Here is an 18224-nt window from a genome sequence, read left to right as displayed (position 1 = left end):
ACTTTTAAATAAATTACCAGGAGGCCAGCAAGTTAGCTCAGTGGGGAAACGTGCTTGCTTCCAAGGTACTTGCTTTCCAAGCATCCACATGACAGAAGAAGGAAACACCTCCCAGAAGTTGTCATCTGACCTCCAGATATGTGTGTCACATGCCCCCATACATACAAATAATAATCAATATATAAAGTATTTGTCTCTCAATGCTCTTTAGGCAAATGCAATCAGATGATAGTCTTGCTAGGATGATAAGAATTAGCTGAAGCTATGAGGCAAAATGATTCCCCCGTCTTATCCTTTCTTCTTTCCGTCCCCTCCTTCTTACCTTTCTTTTTCTTATTAATTATTGTAGCACACCATCTACACTATCTTTGAATGTGCTTAATATCCATAGCTGGTCCCCATGGGATCTGAGCACCTATTTCAAAAACTAACTCACCGGCAGCCCAACATTTAAAGACTATTTGTCAAAAGCTACATTTGCTTTGCAAAGAGTTTAAAGATTTCTATGTCTTTTAGCCAAGTAAGTGCTCAATGAATGACCTGGAAATAAGATAACAAACTACCCACTCTATCGGGAATCTCACCTCGACGCCAGCTGCTGCCAGGAGCCACCGGATGGACTCCATTCTCCCTCTTCCATTGAAGTAATGGAGCACGGGTTTCTCAGTCATGCTGAAATACTCCTGAGAGAGAGAGAGAGAGAGAGAGAGAGAGAGAGAGAGAGAGAGAGAGAGAGAGAGAGAGAGAAACAGAGACACAGACTCAGACATGGACAGACAGACACACAGTGAGAGTCTCAGAGAATGAGTTTACAGGGCATAAACACAAGGCTAAGAAAGCTCTGACTTGGAATTTGGCCTCTAAGCCAAGTTGCTCCTCTGTCCCAAGACTGTGTGCACTCTTTTCCTCCCTGCCAATGAAGTATATCCCCACAGACTGATTTCCTAACACCTTCCCAAAACCTAATTAAATAACTGATAAAAAGAAGAGGAAGACAGGTCTGCGCACGCCAACAAATGGACAGAATTCAAGCTCGAGATGCATCAGCCTCTCTTCTGTGGCAGGTGGCTCAGATCAAGAGTTCTGATCGTTTCTCTTTTTATGTGTGGATTCCTCTCCTCCCTCCCACAAAGACAAGCCTAGACTAGAGAAACAGTGTGAACAGGAGGGTGGGATTGCTGGTATTTTTTGCTTTCCAAATTAATCTTGATAGTTTAATTGTGGTGTTCTCTGAAGCCAATAGCAGATTCAGTGATTTGTGGCAATTTTAACTACAACACCAACCACAAAAATACAGCTAAGCTCAGGGTTCCTTTTCTATACTATATTTTTCCTTGGAAAATAATGTTTTCCAAGATACAATCTATGTTCACTTTAAAGAAGCTGAAATAATATACAAATCTAGATACTAAATTCCATGTTCATGTCACAAGATAAAGTATAAGGTTTGCAGGCTATGAGAGACAGGCTTGGCCGGGTGATAGATCTGGGGCATGATTGGTATCTTGAGGGATCTGGACGGAGGGTGCCGGATCAAATGAGGCTGAGGGAGGAAGAGGATGCCTTTATGAGCAAGCTGGTCTTCCAGGTAAAAGCAGAAACGGAGTCATTTTACAGCATATTAACTGGTCAGCTGCAAATCCCAAATTTCATATCTACACATGAAAATCCAGTGAATCAAATGTAGAGAAAAAGATGTCTGATGAAAAAATCACTATTCTGAAATTTAGAATAAAATAATAATAATAATAATAAAATAAGAAGTGTTTCAACCTAATGAATTTATTCATCCCGGTTGCTTCTTATTAGAATTGCCCGAGGGGCTTAAAATGCCTGCCAGTTTCTTCACTGACAAAACAGGAATGGACACAACACTGTCATGGGTTACTGAGATTTGAAATCTTTAGCCCCATGATTACATCTTTAAAGCTCAGACAAGGGGCTGGAACTCCATACACCTCAGCCTGTCCTTCCTTTTTGCCTCTCTCTATTCTTTTCCTTCCACAAACATTGGCAGCTCCTAAGCACTCCACATCAGAGCTATAGCAAGTCAAGAGACACTTGCCTAAGTCTCTTGACCAAACCCAAAGCTGTAAAACAAGGAACTGACCTACTCCACAGGAACATGCAACTGCAGAGATGAGGAAGAGTAGGGTCATGATGGAATTTTGCTCCTTCTAAGTGAGTTACAGAGAGGAAAAGGAGATGGCAAGATAGACTTTTCTTTTCAGGGGGGGTTTGGGAAGTAAAACACTTAGCAAACAACATAACTTCTCTGTACAGAGATGCTCATGACTGGGTTAGACCAAGCCTTCCAGAGAGTAAGCAAGTTCTCGTGATGACATTCTCAGTGAAGACTCCAGGTTGCAATGACATCAGATGGCCAGTCAGTCTAAGGCATTAAGAAAAGGAGTTCTTCCATATTTATCCAAGTGAATGTCTGAGGTACCTCTAGAAAAGAGACTTTTTGCTAATGAGTCCAAGGACAGAATGAAACAACACTGCTTGTCTCAAGTAGCTTTCATTTACTGAGTACTTAGTTTGTAGGAGACACTTTACCAAGTGGACAACTCTTGAGCACCTACTATATCTGTGTGATCTAGCTTCTCTAAGAACTGCTCTGTACATACACAGGCTGGTCTGAGGCCTCCAGTTCATATGTAGCAAAGGACTGCTTTGTCTGACCTTAGTCAGAGATTAGGTTCTTCATCCTGTAGAGACTTGATGCTCCAGGGAAGGAAGATGCCCAGAGTAGGGGGAGCACCCTGTCAGAGGCTAAGTTGAAGGGGGATAGGTTGAAGAACTCTGGGAGGGGTGATTAGAAGATGGAAAATACTTGGGATGTATATAAATAAAATAATATTTTTTAAAAAAAAATAACTTCCTTGTATCCCACCTTACCCCATGTAGATTCTTGCCAATAATGGGTTGTAGCACAAAGCTTTGCCCCCAAGCCCTGGCTGAACTGTCAAGGCTGACTGAATCAATCAAAGAGTGAGACCTTTGTTGGAGGATGTCATTAGTGTTGAGATGCTAAGACATCTCTAAGTAATTTAAAATGACCTACATATACTGAAGGACAGTGGGACAGTCACAGTTCATCTTGCAAATTAGGGAATACTGAAGTTGTTCACAGAGGCAACATAAAGCCAATGGGAGAGACTTAAAGGCAGCAGTAAAGCTGACAACTATTTATGTCCTTGTGCAAACATGGGCAAAGTTTAATAAGCCACTGCTTCCTCAAATCTAGAAGGCACGTTTGCTATAGCAGTATCTTCCAGTGCCAGCACAGGAGAACAAATAGATCCAGCTCGCTCACTAGTGGAACTGCAGAGCTTCCCACTCCTAGACTTCCCAGGGTGCCGGTGTCTACTTACCAGGGCATTTATTTAAGGAGAGTAAATACTCACAGCATCCAGACTGAGACATCTAGCCTTTCTTAATTGTTACAAACTCTTTGTTTGTTACCACCCTAATTATGAGTGCTACACTTTTTATATAAGCCCTTTACCTTTTTTTTCTCTCTCTCAATAACCAACATTCCTTCTTTCTAAGAGAAGCAAAACTAATTCACATTCCTGTAACATGTCATCCATAAGAGTGGGATACTGTTCAGTGTCACCTAAAAGCTCCACATAGTGTATACACCTAAGCATCTTGTAGCACGGACCTCCTGTTTCTCCCAGTTAAAGCTTCATTCACCGCATATCTGAGGAGCAAAGATACTGAGAGTTGCATTTTGAACTCACAAATTTAAAAAAAAAAATCATTTATGTCCTTACCTGTTGGTACATAATCGTCCGTCTCAAAATTAAGCAGTTAGAAGAAGCATTTGATTTTGTCATTTGGGAAAATGGTAGGGAACAGCTAAGTGATTTGTGTCCTGAGTATTTTATGACATGTCAGTCGTAAGTGTGTTTGGGCAGGAAAAGTTAACTAAAGGCCTGAATGGACTGTCTTCATAAAGCAGGCAACGAATGCTACCTATTGACTAAGACAGTGGTTCTTATCCTGTTGGTTGTGACCCCTGTGAGGGTTGAGTGACCATTTCACAGGGGTCAAATATCAGATAGCTTGCATTTCGGATATTTATATTACAATTCATAACAGTAGCAAAATTACAGTTATGAAGTAGCAATGGAATAATTTTATGGGTTTTAATAATATATAAAATAAATAAATGTGGCTTTACTAATTATACGAGAAACTGTATTAAAGGGTTGCAGCATTAGGAAGGTCGAGACCCACTGCACTAAGAGATCAACTACAGTCTTCACTGTGGGGAGTTACCGATTCTATTTTCTCATTGTCTTCAGCTCACAGATCAGAGCTTTAGAATCCAACCAAAGAGGAACCTATAATTTCTATAGCCCAGAAAGACCCAATATTCCTCTTGGACAAAGACCAACTGAGTCCTGATCATCTGCATTAGTATGGAGTTTGCAAACAGAAAACAATGAGAAATTAATGAAAGAGGAAGACAATCCAGCTTAATACATTGTCCATAAAAACAGGCTTAAGACATTAAAGAGTCATTCTCACTTTGTTCCACATTTAACACCTTGTTTCCCATAAGGAAGAAGCATGTGCTTATCAGACAGCTATGCAGGCAAGTCTCTGTTAGGAGAATTGAATATATGGGGGAATTGTAGAATTGAATTTTTACAAATCCCGGCATGGGGTTACTACCCGCCTCAATGGTTTATGTTCCTGGATGTAAGACACACACATAGCCCTTACATTTTAATATGCCTTAAGCAGCACAATAGCTGGGCGACTGCCTTCCTACATGCTGTTAGAATCTACCTCCAACTGATAACTCCAAGTTACTACTATTTTCTATGTCCATCTTGGCTGCTCTTGACCCAATTGGGCCATGTTCTCTTGATCCCTTTACATGGCAGCTCTGGTTCTCCTTCCGGCATATTATTACCCTTCCATAGTTCCTAGTTCTTCCTTCCTCTCACTCCTCCAGGTCCCAAGCCCAGCAACCCTAACTCCTGCTTCTGTCTCTCCTCCCCAGCTACTGGTTGCTGGCATCTTTATTTACCAATCAGAGTTAACTGGGGGCAGATTTCCAGATGCTACATGCAGATGCTCTACTCTTGCAAAAAGATTTGAGGAACCTAATTATCATTAGAATACAAGCATCTATAGGGCATGAGTTGGAACGGAAGACAGAAAATAGTAAAAGCTAACTAAGAGCCAGTTAGCTTCTCCCCCCACTGAGATATGGAGGTAGGAGTTGTGGGAGAACAGGAAAAAATGTGCAGTGGAAACAGTGATGGGCACTAGATGCCTGAGTACAGGGAAAGGAATCAGATGGGAAAAGAAAGACAAGATACAACAAGAAAAAGAGAATCCCATAGACATCAGGACAAGAGCCTATGCTAATTACAGAGGCCAGAGAGAGTGGCATCAGCCTAGGATCCTTTTTACTTCTGGTATTTTATTTTGTTTTGATGTGTGTGTGTGTGTGTGTGTGTGTGTGTGTGTGTGTGTGTGTGTGTGCGCGCGCGCGTGCCCATGCCCATGTTTCCAGAACAAAATTCTTTCACTGCCCTGGAACAATGGTCTGAAAGATCACTGGAGACCCTGGATTGAGGTGCTCAGGCTCAGTGAGAGAAGATGGGGCTCTAAGCACTTGAAATGGAAGAATTGCTACAGAAGGACATTGGCCACTGTGCTGGGATCCACATGGTAGAGATGTCCATCCAGGTGAATGGCAGCCTTGCTCACCCTGTTGTCAGCAGGGTAGTCTTGCCCACTCCCTTAATACCTACAGAGTTCAGAGTCACACTGTAAGCCCAAAGCCAGATGGGGACCCTGCTTCTCACTGAATCTCTCAAACCCACTCTCCCAACTCTGAAGACTCCCTGGGGAGGTGTAGAGTTCCACACCTTTCTCCAGTCTCCCAGTTCCTGAAGCAGAGGAAGGAGAAGAGTCTTGGGATGTATTCCAGCCCAGGTGACCCTATCATTCTCATGCCCACAACTTTGTGGTTTTCCCTCCCTCTCTTTTTACTTCTATAGGTGGCAAGGATCATTCCTGCTGGGCCATGTTTCTATTTGCCCTTTAATCTAAAAGGGTTCAGTCCTGAAATTTCAAGATATCCCATCTCCCCTGGGTGCACTTGTGCTTCTCTCCCTCCCCCACCCCCAGGTGTCTCTGTCTTTATGACAGTTGCCTTTCACCTGGAAGTAAACAATACTGCCTACCCACCTCTTCTCTGACACCCTGCCCTCCTTCATACTTCTCTTACAGAGGTCGACTCAGATCAGATTATGCATATCATCTCCTTTGCATGATTAGGACTCCTTGCTTATGTCACAGTGTAGTCTCCATGCTGGCTGAAGGGTTGGGGGTGAACAGCACTGACACTGATCCCACTGAAATGTTTGAAATGCTAGAAAAACAGTGCAGTTGATTGATGGAGACAGGAGTGAAGATATGGACACACACGATAAGACGTTCAATAACGACACATAGGTGGTAGAATAGATATTTACTTTTGGAAATAAAATTTTTATGAAAAAGTAAGGTAATGTGGGCTATTTACTAAAATTCCGAGAAACATGGAAACATTGAAGGATAAGAACAAAATGTAGAGCTTAACCAACTAGAGATAATATTTGGCAAGAAAAAACAAAAACATTGGTATTGTTGGCATTCCTTCTAGGCTCTGCCCTGCAGTTACCTGGCAATAGCCAGGTATGCCTGACTCACTGTAAAAGGGGCTACTTGCCCCCTTCTCTCTCTCACTCTTGTTCTCTTCTCCTCTTGCTCTTCCCCTTACCCTCTCCCCCCTCTCTTTTCATGCCCTTCCCCCACTTTCTCCACATGCTCATGGCTGGCCTCTACTCCTCTTCTCTCTCTTACTACCGCAACTTCCCTCCCTATGCCCTGAATAAACTCTATTGTATACTATACCCTCCTGTGGCGGTATCTCAGGGGGAAGGAATGCCTCAGCACCCTCTTCCCCTACACCTTAACTAGCCTCCACCATACATATCGCTGGCTTTTTTCTTTCTTTTTACAAAACACAACAGATTTTATATTTGGAGAGGTAAGTATGAATACTTAATACAAAAATGTAACATCAAATGCTCTATTGTAATATACAGAATCCATTTATATTCAGATTATTTATATTTCATAATATAGATGACCACGTTGTAATTATTAGAGCAAGTGCCATTATGAGATACATCTCAATCATAGATATGGAAGGTGAATCGGAGAATCTTTGGACCTAACACAGAAACAAGAAAGACTTATTAAATAGATGAATGGAAACATGATAGGAGGCAGGCCAGCCAGATCATCAGGTAAAGATATGTGAATGCCAAGCCTGAAGACCCAAGTTTGTTCCCTGGAGCCTGCATGACAGATGGAATGGATCAACTCCCAGTACTGTTCTCTGACTGCCACATGAGCTGTGACATGCTTGTTTGAGATCTCTGTCTCTCTGTCTCTCTGTCTTTGTCTCCATCTCTGTCTCTGTCTCTCTCACACACACACACACATACACACACACACACACAAATAATGTAAATTAATTATGTGATTACATAGAAAATGAGAATTTACCCCCTAATTTGTAAGTCACCTGAATATTGTACAACTTTGGTTTGCCTTTTTCATTTTGTTTGTGATATCCCATCCTGGTCTGGAACTATTTACCCCAGGCTGGCCTCAAAGTTGTGGCAATGCCCCGGTTTTAGTCTCCCAAGTATTGGAATCACATATAGGAAACATTATGACTGATTTTCTTTTGGGATGGGAACTATGGTTTTATTCAATGGAGACTGGAAATGTTCTCCTTTATCCCCCTAACATAAGCATAAACGCTGATATCATATTTTTTAAAGATTTATTTTTTTATGTGTGTGAGTGTTTACCTGTGTGTATGTATGTGTGTCAGTAAGTGCTTGGTGCCTTTAGAGGCCAGAAAAGTCAGTGTCCCCTGGAGCTGTAGTTACAGGTGGTTGTGAGACACCACTGTGTGAGTACTGGGATCCAAGCTTGGATCCTCTGGAATGGCAGCCTTTGCTCTAGGTGTCTGGGCCATCTCTCTTGCCCCTGGTGTCATAGTTTCTGATGAACTTCTCTCGTTGTGTTGCTGGTATAAGAGAGTCTTGTGTTTCACATCTCTAATCTGCTCTGATAAACTTCTCAAATTGTAATTATGACTAGATTGAAAGTATGAATTTTATCCCAGTAAATGTAGTCTACTGATTAAAACAAAAACAAAACCAAAAACCCAATATTGGTGATGATGATACAATGTTTCTTATCTATCTTTAAACAGTTTTCTGAGTATCAGGGTGCTACATTAATATTAACTAAATCTTTTAGGAGTCTCATTAACACCCAGACATTGTTTTTCTGTTATCTTTTTATTTTTATTTATTTATTTATTTATTTAATATATGTGAGTAAACTCTTGCTTTTCTCAGACAAGCCAGAAGAGGGCAGCGGATTCCATTACAAATGGTGAGCCACCATGTGGTTGCTGGGAATTGAACTCAGAACATCTAGAAGAGCAGTCAGTGCTCTTAATTGCTGAGCCATATCTCCAGCCCTTCTTTTATCTTTTTTTTTAAATATATTACTTTTTACATATATTAGTGTTATCACCATGTACATCTGTGGCATCAGATCCCATTACAGATGGTTGTGAGCCATGATGTGGTTGCTGGGAATTGAACTCAGGACCTCTGGAAGAACAGCCAATGCTGTTAACTGCTGAGCCTGTTATCTTTTTTAATGGATTAAATTAAATTAAGAGCTATGCTTTACCAATATTGATGTGCCATGATCGCAATCTTCAGTATGATGGTCTTAGGAGGAAGGACTCTGAGAGGTAGAGAGAACTCTGCAGAATAGTGTTATTGTGAAAGGGACTTCAGAGAGGCCTGATAACCATGCACTAGAACAACCGGGTCTCAGGCAGAACAAAGAGGCCGACTAGAGCCAGACAGAGTCTGCAAATGCCTTGATACTGAGCTCCAGCCTCCAGAATCTAGAAAAAAGACCTCTGCTTTCTAAAGCAATATTGTTACTGATGTATTTGCAATTCCAGTGCTAACTGCTAAGATGTCCTGTTTGCACTAAGGCCTCCTGTAACTCTCAGTACTTGTGAAAAGGCAGCAGCCACCACTAAACTTTTTTCAAAGGCAGGAAGAGGGTGGTTTGTTGCTTTCTCTCTGATCTGGTTAAAGCTAACATCCTTCTCCCAAGCTGAGAATGTATGAAAAAGTCACTTCTTCATTATCTATTTCACCTTCTACATGTATGTCAGTCCTAAGAAAATGCGACAACCTTGTTGGGTACCTGCTGCCTTTATAGTCTAAGAGCCTAAGAGAACAGAACTGCACTGTGGTAAAGTAACTCACTGCTCGAGAGACCCTTCTTCAGGTATAACACTCTGACTTTTATTTATACACTAACATTTATTTTAATTGAACCAGAAGAATAAAAGAACATCTAAAAACGTGTGTGTGTGTGTGTGTGTGTGTGTGTGTGTGTGTGTGTACCTGTGTGTGTGCACCTGTGTGTGTAGAAGCCGGCCAGAGATGAATGTTTAGTATTGCCCTCAGTCGTTTCCTTGTTTGGTTTGGTTTTGTGACTGACTCTCCTAGGCTAGCTTGCCTGCAGGCTTTAGGGACTCTCTTGTTTCCCTCCAGGCGTCCTTCAACCATGCCGAAATTGCAGCCACTTACCACCCAGCCTTTACAAGGGTTCCAGGGATCCGAACTCGGTTCTTGTGCTGCCACAGCAAGCACTTGACTGACTAACCCTAGCTCCCTCTCTGAGAACCCTCGGCCCTGTAACCATGTACAGTTACAATTGAGCACTCACTGCCAACCCCAGCAGGAGTCACATGAGAACTGGCAGAATCACTCCACATTGACACAGAGCCCACAAATACACTTGTTCTCTCTACTGTGTGTCCAGTGCCCAAGCATGATGGGATCGCTATTGGTAGATGACAGAGTCCACAGTCACCTTCTCAGATATACTCTCTACTTCCCTTCTTACACGTCCCGGAATCATTTTTCTGTCTAATATTAGAAGTTCCCCTAAATTCCCATAGAACATAGATTCATAACACTGTCTACTCTAGTCATGTTTGTGTTTGTTTGTTTGTTTGTTTGTTTGAGGACAAGTCTCACTACGTAGCCCGGACTGGCCTGGAACTCACTATGTAGACCAGGCTGGTCTCCATCTCACAGAGATCTACCTGTCTCTTATGTTTGCATTTCTCTCCTTCCTTCCTTCCTTCCTTCCTTCCTTCCTTCCTTCCTTCCTTCCTTTCTTTCTAAATTGGGGACTAACACTTCTAATCTTATATTTACTTATTTTTACTTACTTTGTCATACATCGTATTTTGATTATATTCTTTTCCCTCTCCCAGTGCCTTCCAGATCCTTCTCACCTCCCTAGTAACCCAACTCAATGTCCTGTACCTCTCAAACTCTAACAAGAAGAAGAAGAACAACAACAACAAAAAAAACCAAAGAAAAAATCAAAACAGACCAACAAGCTAAAAAGTGAAAATCAGTAAGAGAAAAACAAAAACATCAAAAACAAAACAAAAAGCACAGAAAAAAATATCAAACCAAACCAAACCATGGAGTTCATTTTGTGTAGGCCAGCAACCCTAGAGCATGGAGCTCGGCCTGGAGTGGGGGTATATCAATATATCAATATATTGATATACCCAGGGACACTTTATTGAAGGAACCCGATTTTCCCCTTTGCCAGCAATCATCAGTTGCAAATAGCTTCTTGGTTGAGGGTAAGACTTTGGGTCCACTTTTCCCTCTCAGTGCAGGGATTTTGTCTGGTTTGGATCTGGGCAGGTCATTTGCATGTTGTTCCCCTCTCTGTGAGTTCATCTGGGCATCAGGTTTTTTTTTGGTCTGGAAGATGATCTTTTTTCGGAGTCACTGGCCAGTCTGGCTCTTACATTCTTTCTGCCTTCTCCTCCGTCTCTGAGCCTTGAGAACAGGGTTTGGTGAAGACATCTCATGTAAGGTGAGTGCTCTAGCATCTTTTATTCTCTGAACACTTCCCAGTTGTGGATCTCTTTCTTTAATTACTATGTTCTATAAGAAGAAGCTTCTCTGATAGGATTTGAGCCATGATCTTCTCTATGGATATAGTATTATGTCAATAGAAGTTATTTTATTCTGTCTGTAGGGTTCTCAAAAGAAAGGCCACTCAATGACTGGACTAACATAGGATCCATCCCATGTCTACACACCAAATTCTGACACTGTTACTGAGGCCACATTGTATGTGTAGACAGGAGCATGGTATGGCTGTCCTCAGAGAGGCTCTACCAGCAAGTTACTGAGACAACCGGAGATACTTACACCCAACCGTTGGATTGGGTTGGGGACCAATATGGAAGATTTAGAGGAAGGACTGAAAGAGCTGAAAGGGATTGCAACCCCATAGGAAGAAGAAAAGTGTCAACTAACCCTGACCAATGTCAGAGCTCCCAGACACTAAGCCATAAACAAAGGAGCATATATGGGCCAGTTCTTGGCCCTGGGCACATGTGTAGCAGAGGGCTGTCTTGTATAGCTTCAATGGGAGAGAATGCACTTAATTCTGTGGAAACTTGATGCCCCAGGGAAGAAAGATGCTGGTGGGGGTAAGGTGATGGTGAGTGGGTGGGTTGGGGAACACTCTTTCAGAGGTGGGGAGGGTGGAGTGAAGAACTCAGGGTGAGGGGACAGGCAAGGGAAGCAAGTTTTGGAATGTAAATAAAAATTAATTTAATAGGGGTTTTGAAAAAAAAGAGGTTATTTTATTCCTATGGTTTTTTTAACAGAATAATAGTAGTAATTTTACCTCTAGGTCGAAGACTTAGCTAATCTCAGGCTTGTAACCACTTTAGCATTGTCAGGTGTGGGTTCCATCTCATGTAGGATTTAACTGTCAAATAGTGGGTTACTCCCATAAGATTTGTGTCACTTATGAACCAGAATATCTTGCAGGCAGGTCACCATTGTAGGTGTATTGTTCATTTCTGGATGATATTGGTGATTATTTTTTCCTCCTGTAATGTAAAAAGTATCTTCCAGCACCATGAATGCTACTCAGGAGAGATGAAGCTTCTAGTTGAGAAACAGCTTGATTTCTTCATGTTCGATGACATAAGTAATCTGTCTCTTCAACAGTAGGTAGGGCCTCATTATTGGGTTATGGGGAATAACCAAGAGTTTGGGAAATAATCTGTCAAGCTGCTTGAAGGTAGGGCAGAGCAAAGAAATAGAGAATGAAAAGCAATGGCTTCTGGGATACATAGGACCAGTGAGGTCACAGGTGGAACCTAAACACCCAGGAATCACTGGAACCAGAGGCTCCAGTGCTGGACTTGGGGGAAACACATATCCCCCCCTACAGCTCCAGAGAGCTGTTATAGAACAGAATATATCCTCTTGAAGAGTGTTTGATGTTGGGCAGGTAAAAACACTAATCTTGTGCTTACCACTATATGCATTTTTAAAAAGTGTGGGCACTTGTATTTCAGATAACAAACTACTTTAAATAACTTTCCTTAAATGCAGAGCTCCTAAGCCCCAAACATTATGTTATAAAATTTGTTGTAAATATAAACACTCCATTATTTTTACAACTGTAGAATGTGAGTATAGCATGTTCTTATTAGCTTGAAGGACTCAGGAGAAGAAAGTGATAGTAAAGGTCACGTGGTTGCAGGTGTTTGAATGTTGAGAACACTGAGCCAGAGGCTCAAATCTGCTCGCTAATCCTATTAGCATCGATAGAGGCTCATGTTACATGGTATTTCATCATAACGCCCTTCACCCAGACAATCGCCAGTATCCAAACAAGAGCCTTCCAACGGTCAGTTCTCTAGCAGAACAAAGGGTATCACACAGCATCACAGAGTCAACAAAGAAGGAGAACTAGAGAAATGGAGCGATTTCATGATTCTCAGCCATAGCCAGTTCCAAGAGTAGCTGTGTTATCAGTAACCACCATGGGGACAGCTCCTGGTGCTCCACCACAGAGCGTTTCATGAAGTTTGAGGAGATAAAACACAATGTTCTCAGAGTATTGGACTCTTCACTTTCTCCTGCTTTCAGGCCAGGGCTTCTCCACTCCACTCTGGAGCCCTCCCTGAGCTCCATGCTGCTCTTCTGAGAACCTACTGCCCATTTTCCCAGAGTCCTTCAGCCAAGTCAGTGTTGGTAGAGGGACTAGAGGGAGCATCTAATTCATGAATACCCTTCTGTTGGCTGATTTTGAGAAAGAAAAGACTGATAAAGGTTTTCAGTGCTTTACTTTGAAACTTTAGGAACTCAGTGTGAGGAGGAACAATGTAGCTCTACTTGTCCCATTAAAAAAAAACAAAACTGGCTTCTAGGTGTGCGGTACCTGAATGTAATCCAAACACTTGGAGGCTGAGGAAGGAGGATAAGAGTTTGAGCTATATATTAATCAGATGTCTCAAAATAACAAGAAATCAAAATATAAGCAAACAAAAAAACATGAAAAGAATGTTTGAAAAACTTGGGCTTCTTTTGAAATGAATAAATCTACACTGCTTTCAGTAGTAAATTAAAAAATTTGCATTTCTGGTGAATACTAATATATGGTTAAGGGTGTTGTACCTTCAGAGGTAGAAGGAAATCTTACAGATTAAGTCCTTCCAGCTTTAGAAATATGTGAACTCAATACATTTCTAAATCTGAGACTCACTTTCTCTTCTGACTATAGAGACAAGTACACCCCTCTCTGAAAGTACACAGCCTTGGTTCCTGGCAAACTAGTGTGTGACTGATCACATCAGCCATCACATCTGAAGCAACTGAAATGTACCAGGGAATGATGATTGTCCAGTGCGATGCTTTCTCTATAAAACAGAGCTTAAAGATATCCATATGCCTTGTGGAAACCCTGCAGAGCAGAATGTGGTCAAGAGTAACCTCACATATGTGTTTTAGAAACCTCAATCCATGAATCCTGATTCAGATGGCCAAGCAAGTAAGAGCCATAAGAGAAGGCAAGTGAGCTAAGAGACTGGGGACCCTATCTGTTTTGTGTTGAGATTGGGGAGTTACTTGACAGACACAGTAGATTTTGGAAATCTTCTATGTCTGCCTTCCTTCCTTCACATCAGGACCACATCTCACTCAAACATTACTTATGTAGCCTCTTGCCAGCCTGCTCCTCTAAAATGTCTAGTCATCATTCTTCTCCACAGATTTATTTCCTATGAAGTGTTAGACCTGGTTACTTTGACATCTGGACTTTCAGAAAACTTCAGTCTTTCTTTTATAATAGGTCCCTTTCCCCCAGTGCCAACATTTGTTTTATGTCATTGTTGATTTCCACAATCTAATGGCCTCTGTATTCTAGCTACCTGACAAAAGCTCCAGTGTTCGCCCTCGTATCCATAGTTCTGACAACTCAAGTCCTTCAGGATTCCCCAGCCAGAGCTTCTACTCCTTCCCCACTGCTGAGGTTGGGGAGACATATTGGGCTGGCCCGGTCTGAGGGTATTTTACACTCTTGGATGGTAAAGGTCAGGAATCCCTCTCAACACCCTAAAATGGAGAGCATAACCCTTCACAGAAAGGGTAAATCAAAATGGGCAGCATTGAGTAGCTGTTTCCTCTGAATTAAAACACAGTCTCATAAAGGGGAAAAAAAACTAAGTATATAAGACTATGAAAGCTAAGGAAACCTAACAGCCCCTCCCCATAGTTATAAAAACAATGAAAAAATTCTGGGCAGGGATTTTCTTCAGTGTAGCTTTCTACAGTCAAGGCATAGGTCTGTAGGACACAGATTTTTGAGTCATTACCAATGCCTTTGATTCAGCTGCTCTAAATAACCCAAATCAAGTCCATGGTTCACCAAGGCAGATGTGGATGGCATTTTCTTCTTTCATTTGTCAATGAGTCCCTTTTTGGGGTGAGTAGATACTTGTTCATGTCTCCAGAAGAGGGCACATATCAGTGGGGCTGAGGTTGGGCAACTCTGTGCCTGCCTTTCTTCTGCTCTGCTAGGAGATCTTACAGAGAGGATGTCACTGATGATGTATTCAGTTAGTGACAAAGACTAGATGAAAACCTGCTACTCCTGATGTTTGGAATTAATTCTTTCTATAATAATAAATCTCAGTTTGGAGTTTCTTAGCCTACATAGTTGTGTGACACTGTTGCAGGCAGCAGAAAACGTGGCTCAACTGTGCCAGCCTCAGCTGATTGAGGAGTTTTTTATTCAGACTCAATTCAGTGAAAGCCGCAGTGTTTGGACTTATGTCCTAAGGAAGAATTTCAGGAAATGTCAGCATAAAGCAAAGTTGTAGTTCAGTTAGAAAAGGTCCTGCCTTCCACTCATGGTTGAGGGAACATCGTGGAAGAGCAAGTAGACAGAACCTACAAGGTGGAAAGTGGGGATGGGGGCTGTGAAGTGTAGTCCTCTTGACATGACATGGCTACTGTACACTTGAACTCTTAACGGCCCATGGTTACTTGCACAAAATCAAGTGTGTTAAAATTCTAGTATTGTGGATAGAGGATTCCAGTGACCCATCTCTAATTGAAGAGCTATTGACAGCTCATGGCAGATGGGGCAGGGACAGTGCCTTCACCTACAGGGTGGGGAGTAGGAGTGCCTTTGCTAAGTTTCTCATGACCTAGTGGATGATTCCATATCTGTTCGTATGTGGGCAAAACTAATTGGACTCTGTAGGTAATAAAGCAAGGAGGTGGCTGGCAGTTGGGTGGTGATGTGTTTGAGAGGGGAAGCAGATGAAGTGGGAAGTAGAGAGGAAGGGAGTGAGAAGTGAACATGGCCAGGATACCTTGCACATATAATGAAAGAATGCAGATGAAACAAACTGGAGAGTCACTGCCGAAAAAAATGGTTTTGGTATAAATTTAACTAGAGAGATTGGGGGGGGGGGTGGCAGGAGAGAGTGTGAGGGAGGGAGGAAGGAAGGAAAGGATGGAGGAAGGAAAATGGTGGGAGGAGGATGACTATTGGGGTAAGGAAGGACAGTGGCAGAACAGAGAGGGCAAGAGGGTAGCAGAAATGAATATGACCAAAGTATAATGGTACATTCTATTGTAAATATCTTAATGAACTCAGTTACTTTATATAGTTACTGTAGACTCTATTTTTCTGGGCAGATAGATGGATAGATAGAGATAGATAGATAGATAGATAGATAGATAGATAGATAGATAGATAGATAGATGGATGGAGCTGTCTTAGCAATAGTTATTCACACTGTAGTGTTAGATTTGAAGTTAGAATTGTCTACAGGAATTAAAGGTTAGGCAACATGTTTAGACATGCTTATTTTTACCCAAAGATTCTCCACTCCCACCACACCCCCAATCCCACTGCCACCAATAAAGTAGATTGTGCATGATTGATCAGGCATCTTCCTCTGGTATGTGATTTATATGACAGATTGTACTAGTTTTTAGACAGATAAGATGGAATACAAGTAAAAAAAAAAAAGGTCCATGTTCAAGACTCATGCTTTGAGTATAAACAGATTTCATAATCTTAAGCCTCAGCCAGCAGGGGTGAGGAGCTCCTTTTTCTTCCTCCTGTCTAATTCTCTTGTCTGGCCTCGGCGTCACAATTCACAGTTGCACATTGGTTTCTTCTATACAAAAAGCATCTCTAGCATAAGTGTAGAATAAATGGTCCAAGCCACTTCTAGGTGATAAAACACACCAACCCTGAGCCTAAAATCAGCCAGTCCCCGAGCATGAAATTCCACCAATCCCTGGGCTTGCACCATACTCAGGACTTGAAATTATACCAGTCCCTACCCTGGAAATCTTTGCCCTGGAATAGTCCAACCCTAAGAAACCCAAATAAAATCTGTCTCTTTCTCAGTTCCCTGCTGCTTCTACCCTGGAGCAGGGGCAGCCACTCTCTTGCATTTTTCCCAATACCTCTCTTGTGTGAGAGTGTGTGCAGAGTGACTTTGTCTTATTTCTTGCTAGGATGCCATTCCCCTCAAAACTGGAACATTCCCATAGGGGTAGCCTTTCCCCTCAGAACTGTATCATTTCCATAGGGGACATCCCCCACTCTCAGAGTTGTAACTCCAATGGGAAAGCCTTTTTCCTCAGAGCTGTAACACTTACATTGGTGCAGTACCTCAGATAGGCTATCCTGGTGCCTGCACTCCTCCTTGGGGTCTATCTCTCATCTCCAGTCCACCTGCAACAACAGACTCACCTTCTGGCTCACTGATCACTTGGCATCCCATCTACCAGTGGCAATTCAGTAAGATTCCCCACCAGTTGGGTATGAAAGCTTTCCTGAGTCCGGGAAAGTAATTGTTGAGCATGTGATACTCCACTGATACCCCAGAGGTACCGCAGCATGGTAGTTAAGCATATGGCTGCTCCCTTTACCTGACCCTGTCCTTCCCCTACCTCTGGAACTGCAATCCTGAAGTTTCCTTAGGTCCAACCATCCTGCACTCTTTTCTGCCTCCCCTTAGTGCTGGCAATAACCCCACAGATCCTCTAGACCCCATTGTAGACCCTTCCCTCACACTTGGTATTTTGTCCTCACATCTAGCCTCCACAAAAGCCCTAATACCAGGCATGAGTTTCTGCTTAGGTTTAGTCAGGCTAAAGCCCTAAGTGGTGATGATCCCCTCAAGGGCTCATGACTTCCTCCCCTCCTCTCTGAGTCCTGGGGATGCCTGCAAACACAGCCTAGAGTGATACTTTCCTTTCTCCTCTCATCCATGGCACCAGTGTCTTTTATACCCTTTCCCTTCACCTTGGGATGCCTTTTAGAAAACTTTCAGCCTCTCCCCGTGGCACCTGACCTGAAGGGCTCCAAATTTATTTGCTTTTGCAAATGAATCTGACCCTAGATAATCTAGGTCTTAGATAATCAATCCAAAATGTTGACCAATGACATCATAGGTCTCAATATTATTTGGGACCTCTACAAATACTGTGAGTGATAACAGAAATGGAAAGAGATTCCCCATTCCCCATATTCAGGCTTTATTTTCTCTCCACTCCGCTGTATGGTTTTCCTGCAAACACACACACTCTAAATACCTCTCCCTCTCTCTGTCTCTGTCTCTGTCTCTGTCTCTGTCTCTGTCTCTGTCTCTGTCTCTGTCTCTCTCTCTCTCTCTCTGTCTCTCTCTCTCTCACACACACACACACACACTCACACAG

General features: G+C 42.3%; 1 protein-coding gene across 9 annotated transcripts in view; it reads right to left on the bottom strand.

Annotated features, from left to right (window-relative positions):
* LOC117722373 (glutathione S-transferase-like) overlaps positions 1–18224 on the bottom strand; it is a 41848-nt gene that overhangs the window by 14941 nt on the left and 8683 nt on the right. For all 9 annotated transcript variants that reach the window (XM_076915209.1, XM_076915205.1, XM_076915203.1 and 6 more), the window contains one exon: positions 585–683. In XM_076915209.1, coding sequence (XP_076771324.1) covers positions 585–671 — 87 coding nt within the window. In that variant the 5' untranslated portion in view covers positions 672–683. The remainder of the gene's footprint in view (positions 1–584; positions 684–18224) is intronic.

This window comes from Arvicanthis niloticus, chromosome 17 (assembly GCF_011762505.2).
Source record: "Arvicanthis niloticus isolate mArvNil1 chromosome 17, mArvNil1.pat.X, whole genome shotgun sequence".
In the NCBI taxonomy this organism is placed as follows: domain Eukaryota; kingdom Metazoa; phylum Chordata; class Mammalia; order Rodentia; family Muridae; genus Arvicanthis; species Arvicanthis niloticus.
The sequence above is the reverse complement of the archived record's forward strand: the minus strand, read 5'-3'. Positions and strand labels throughout refer to the sequence as shown.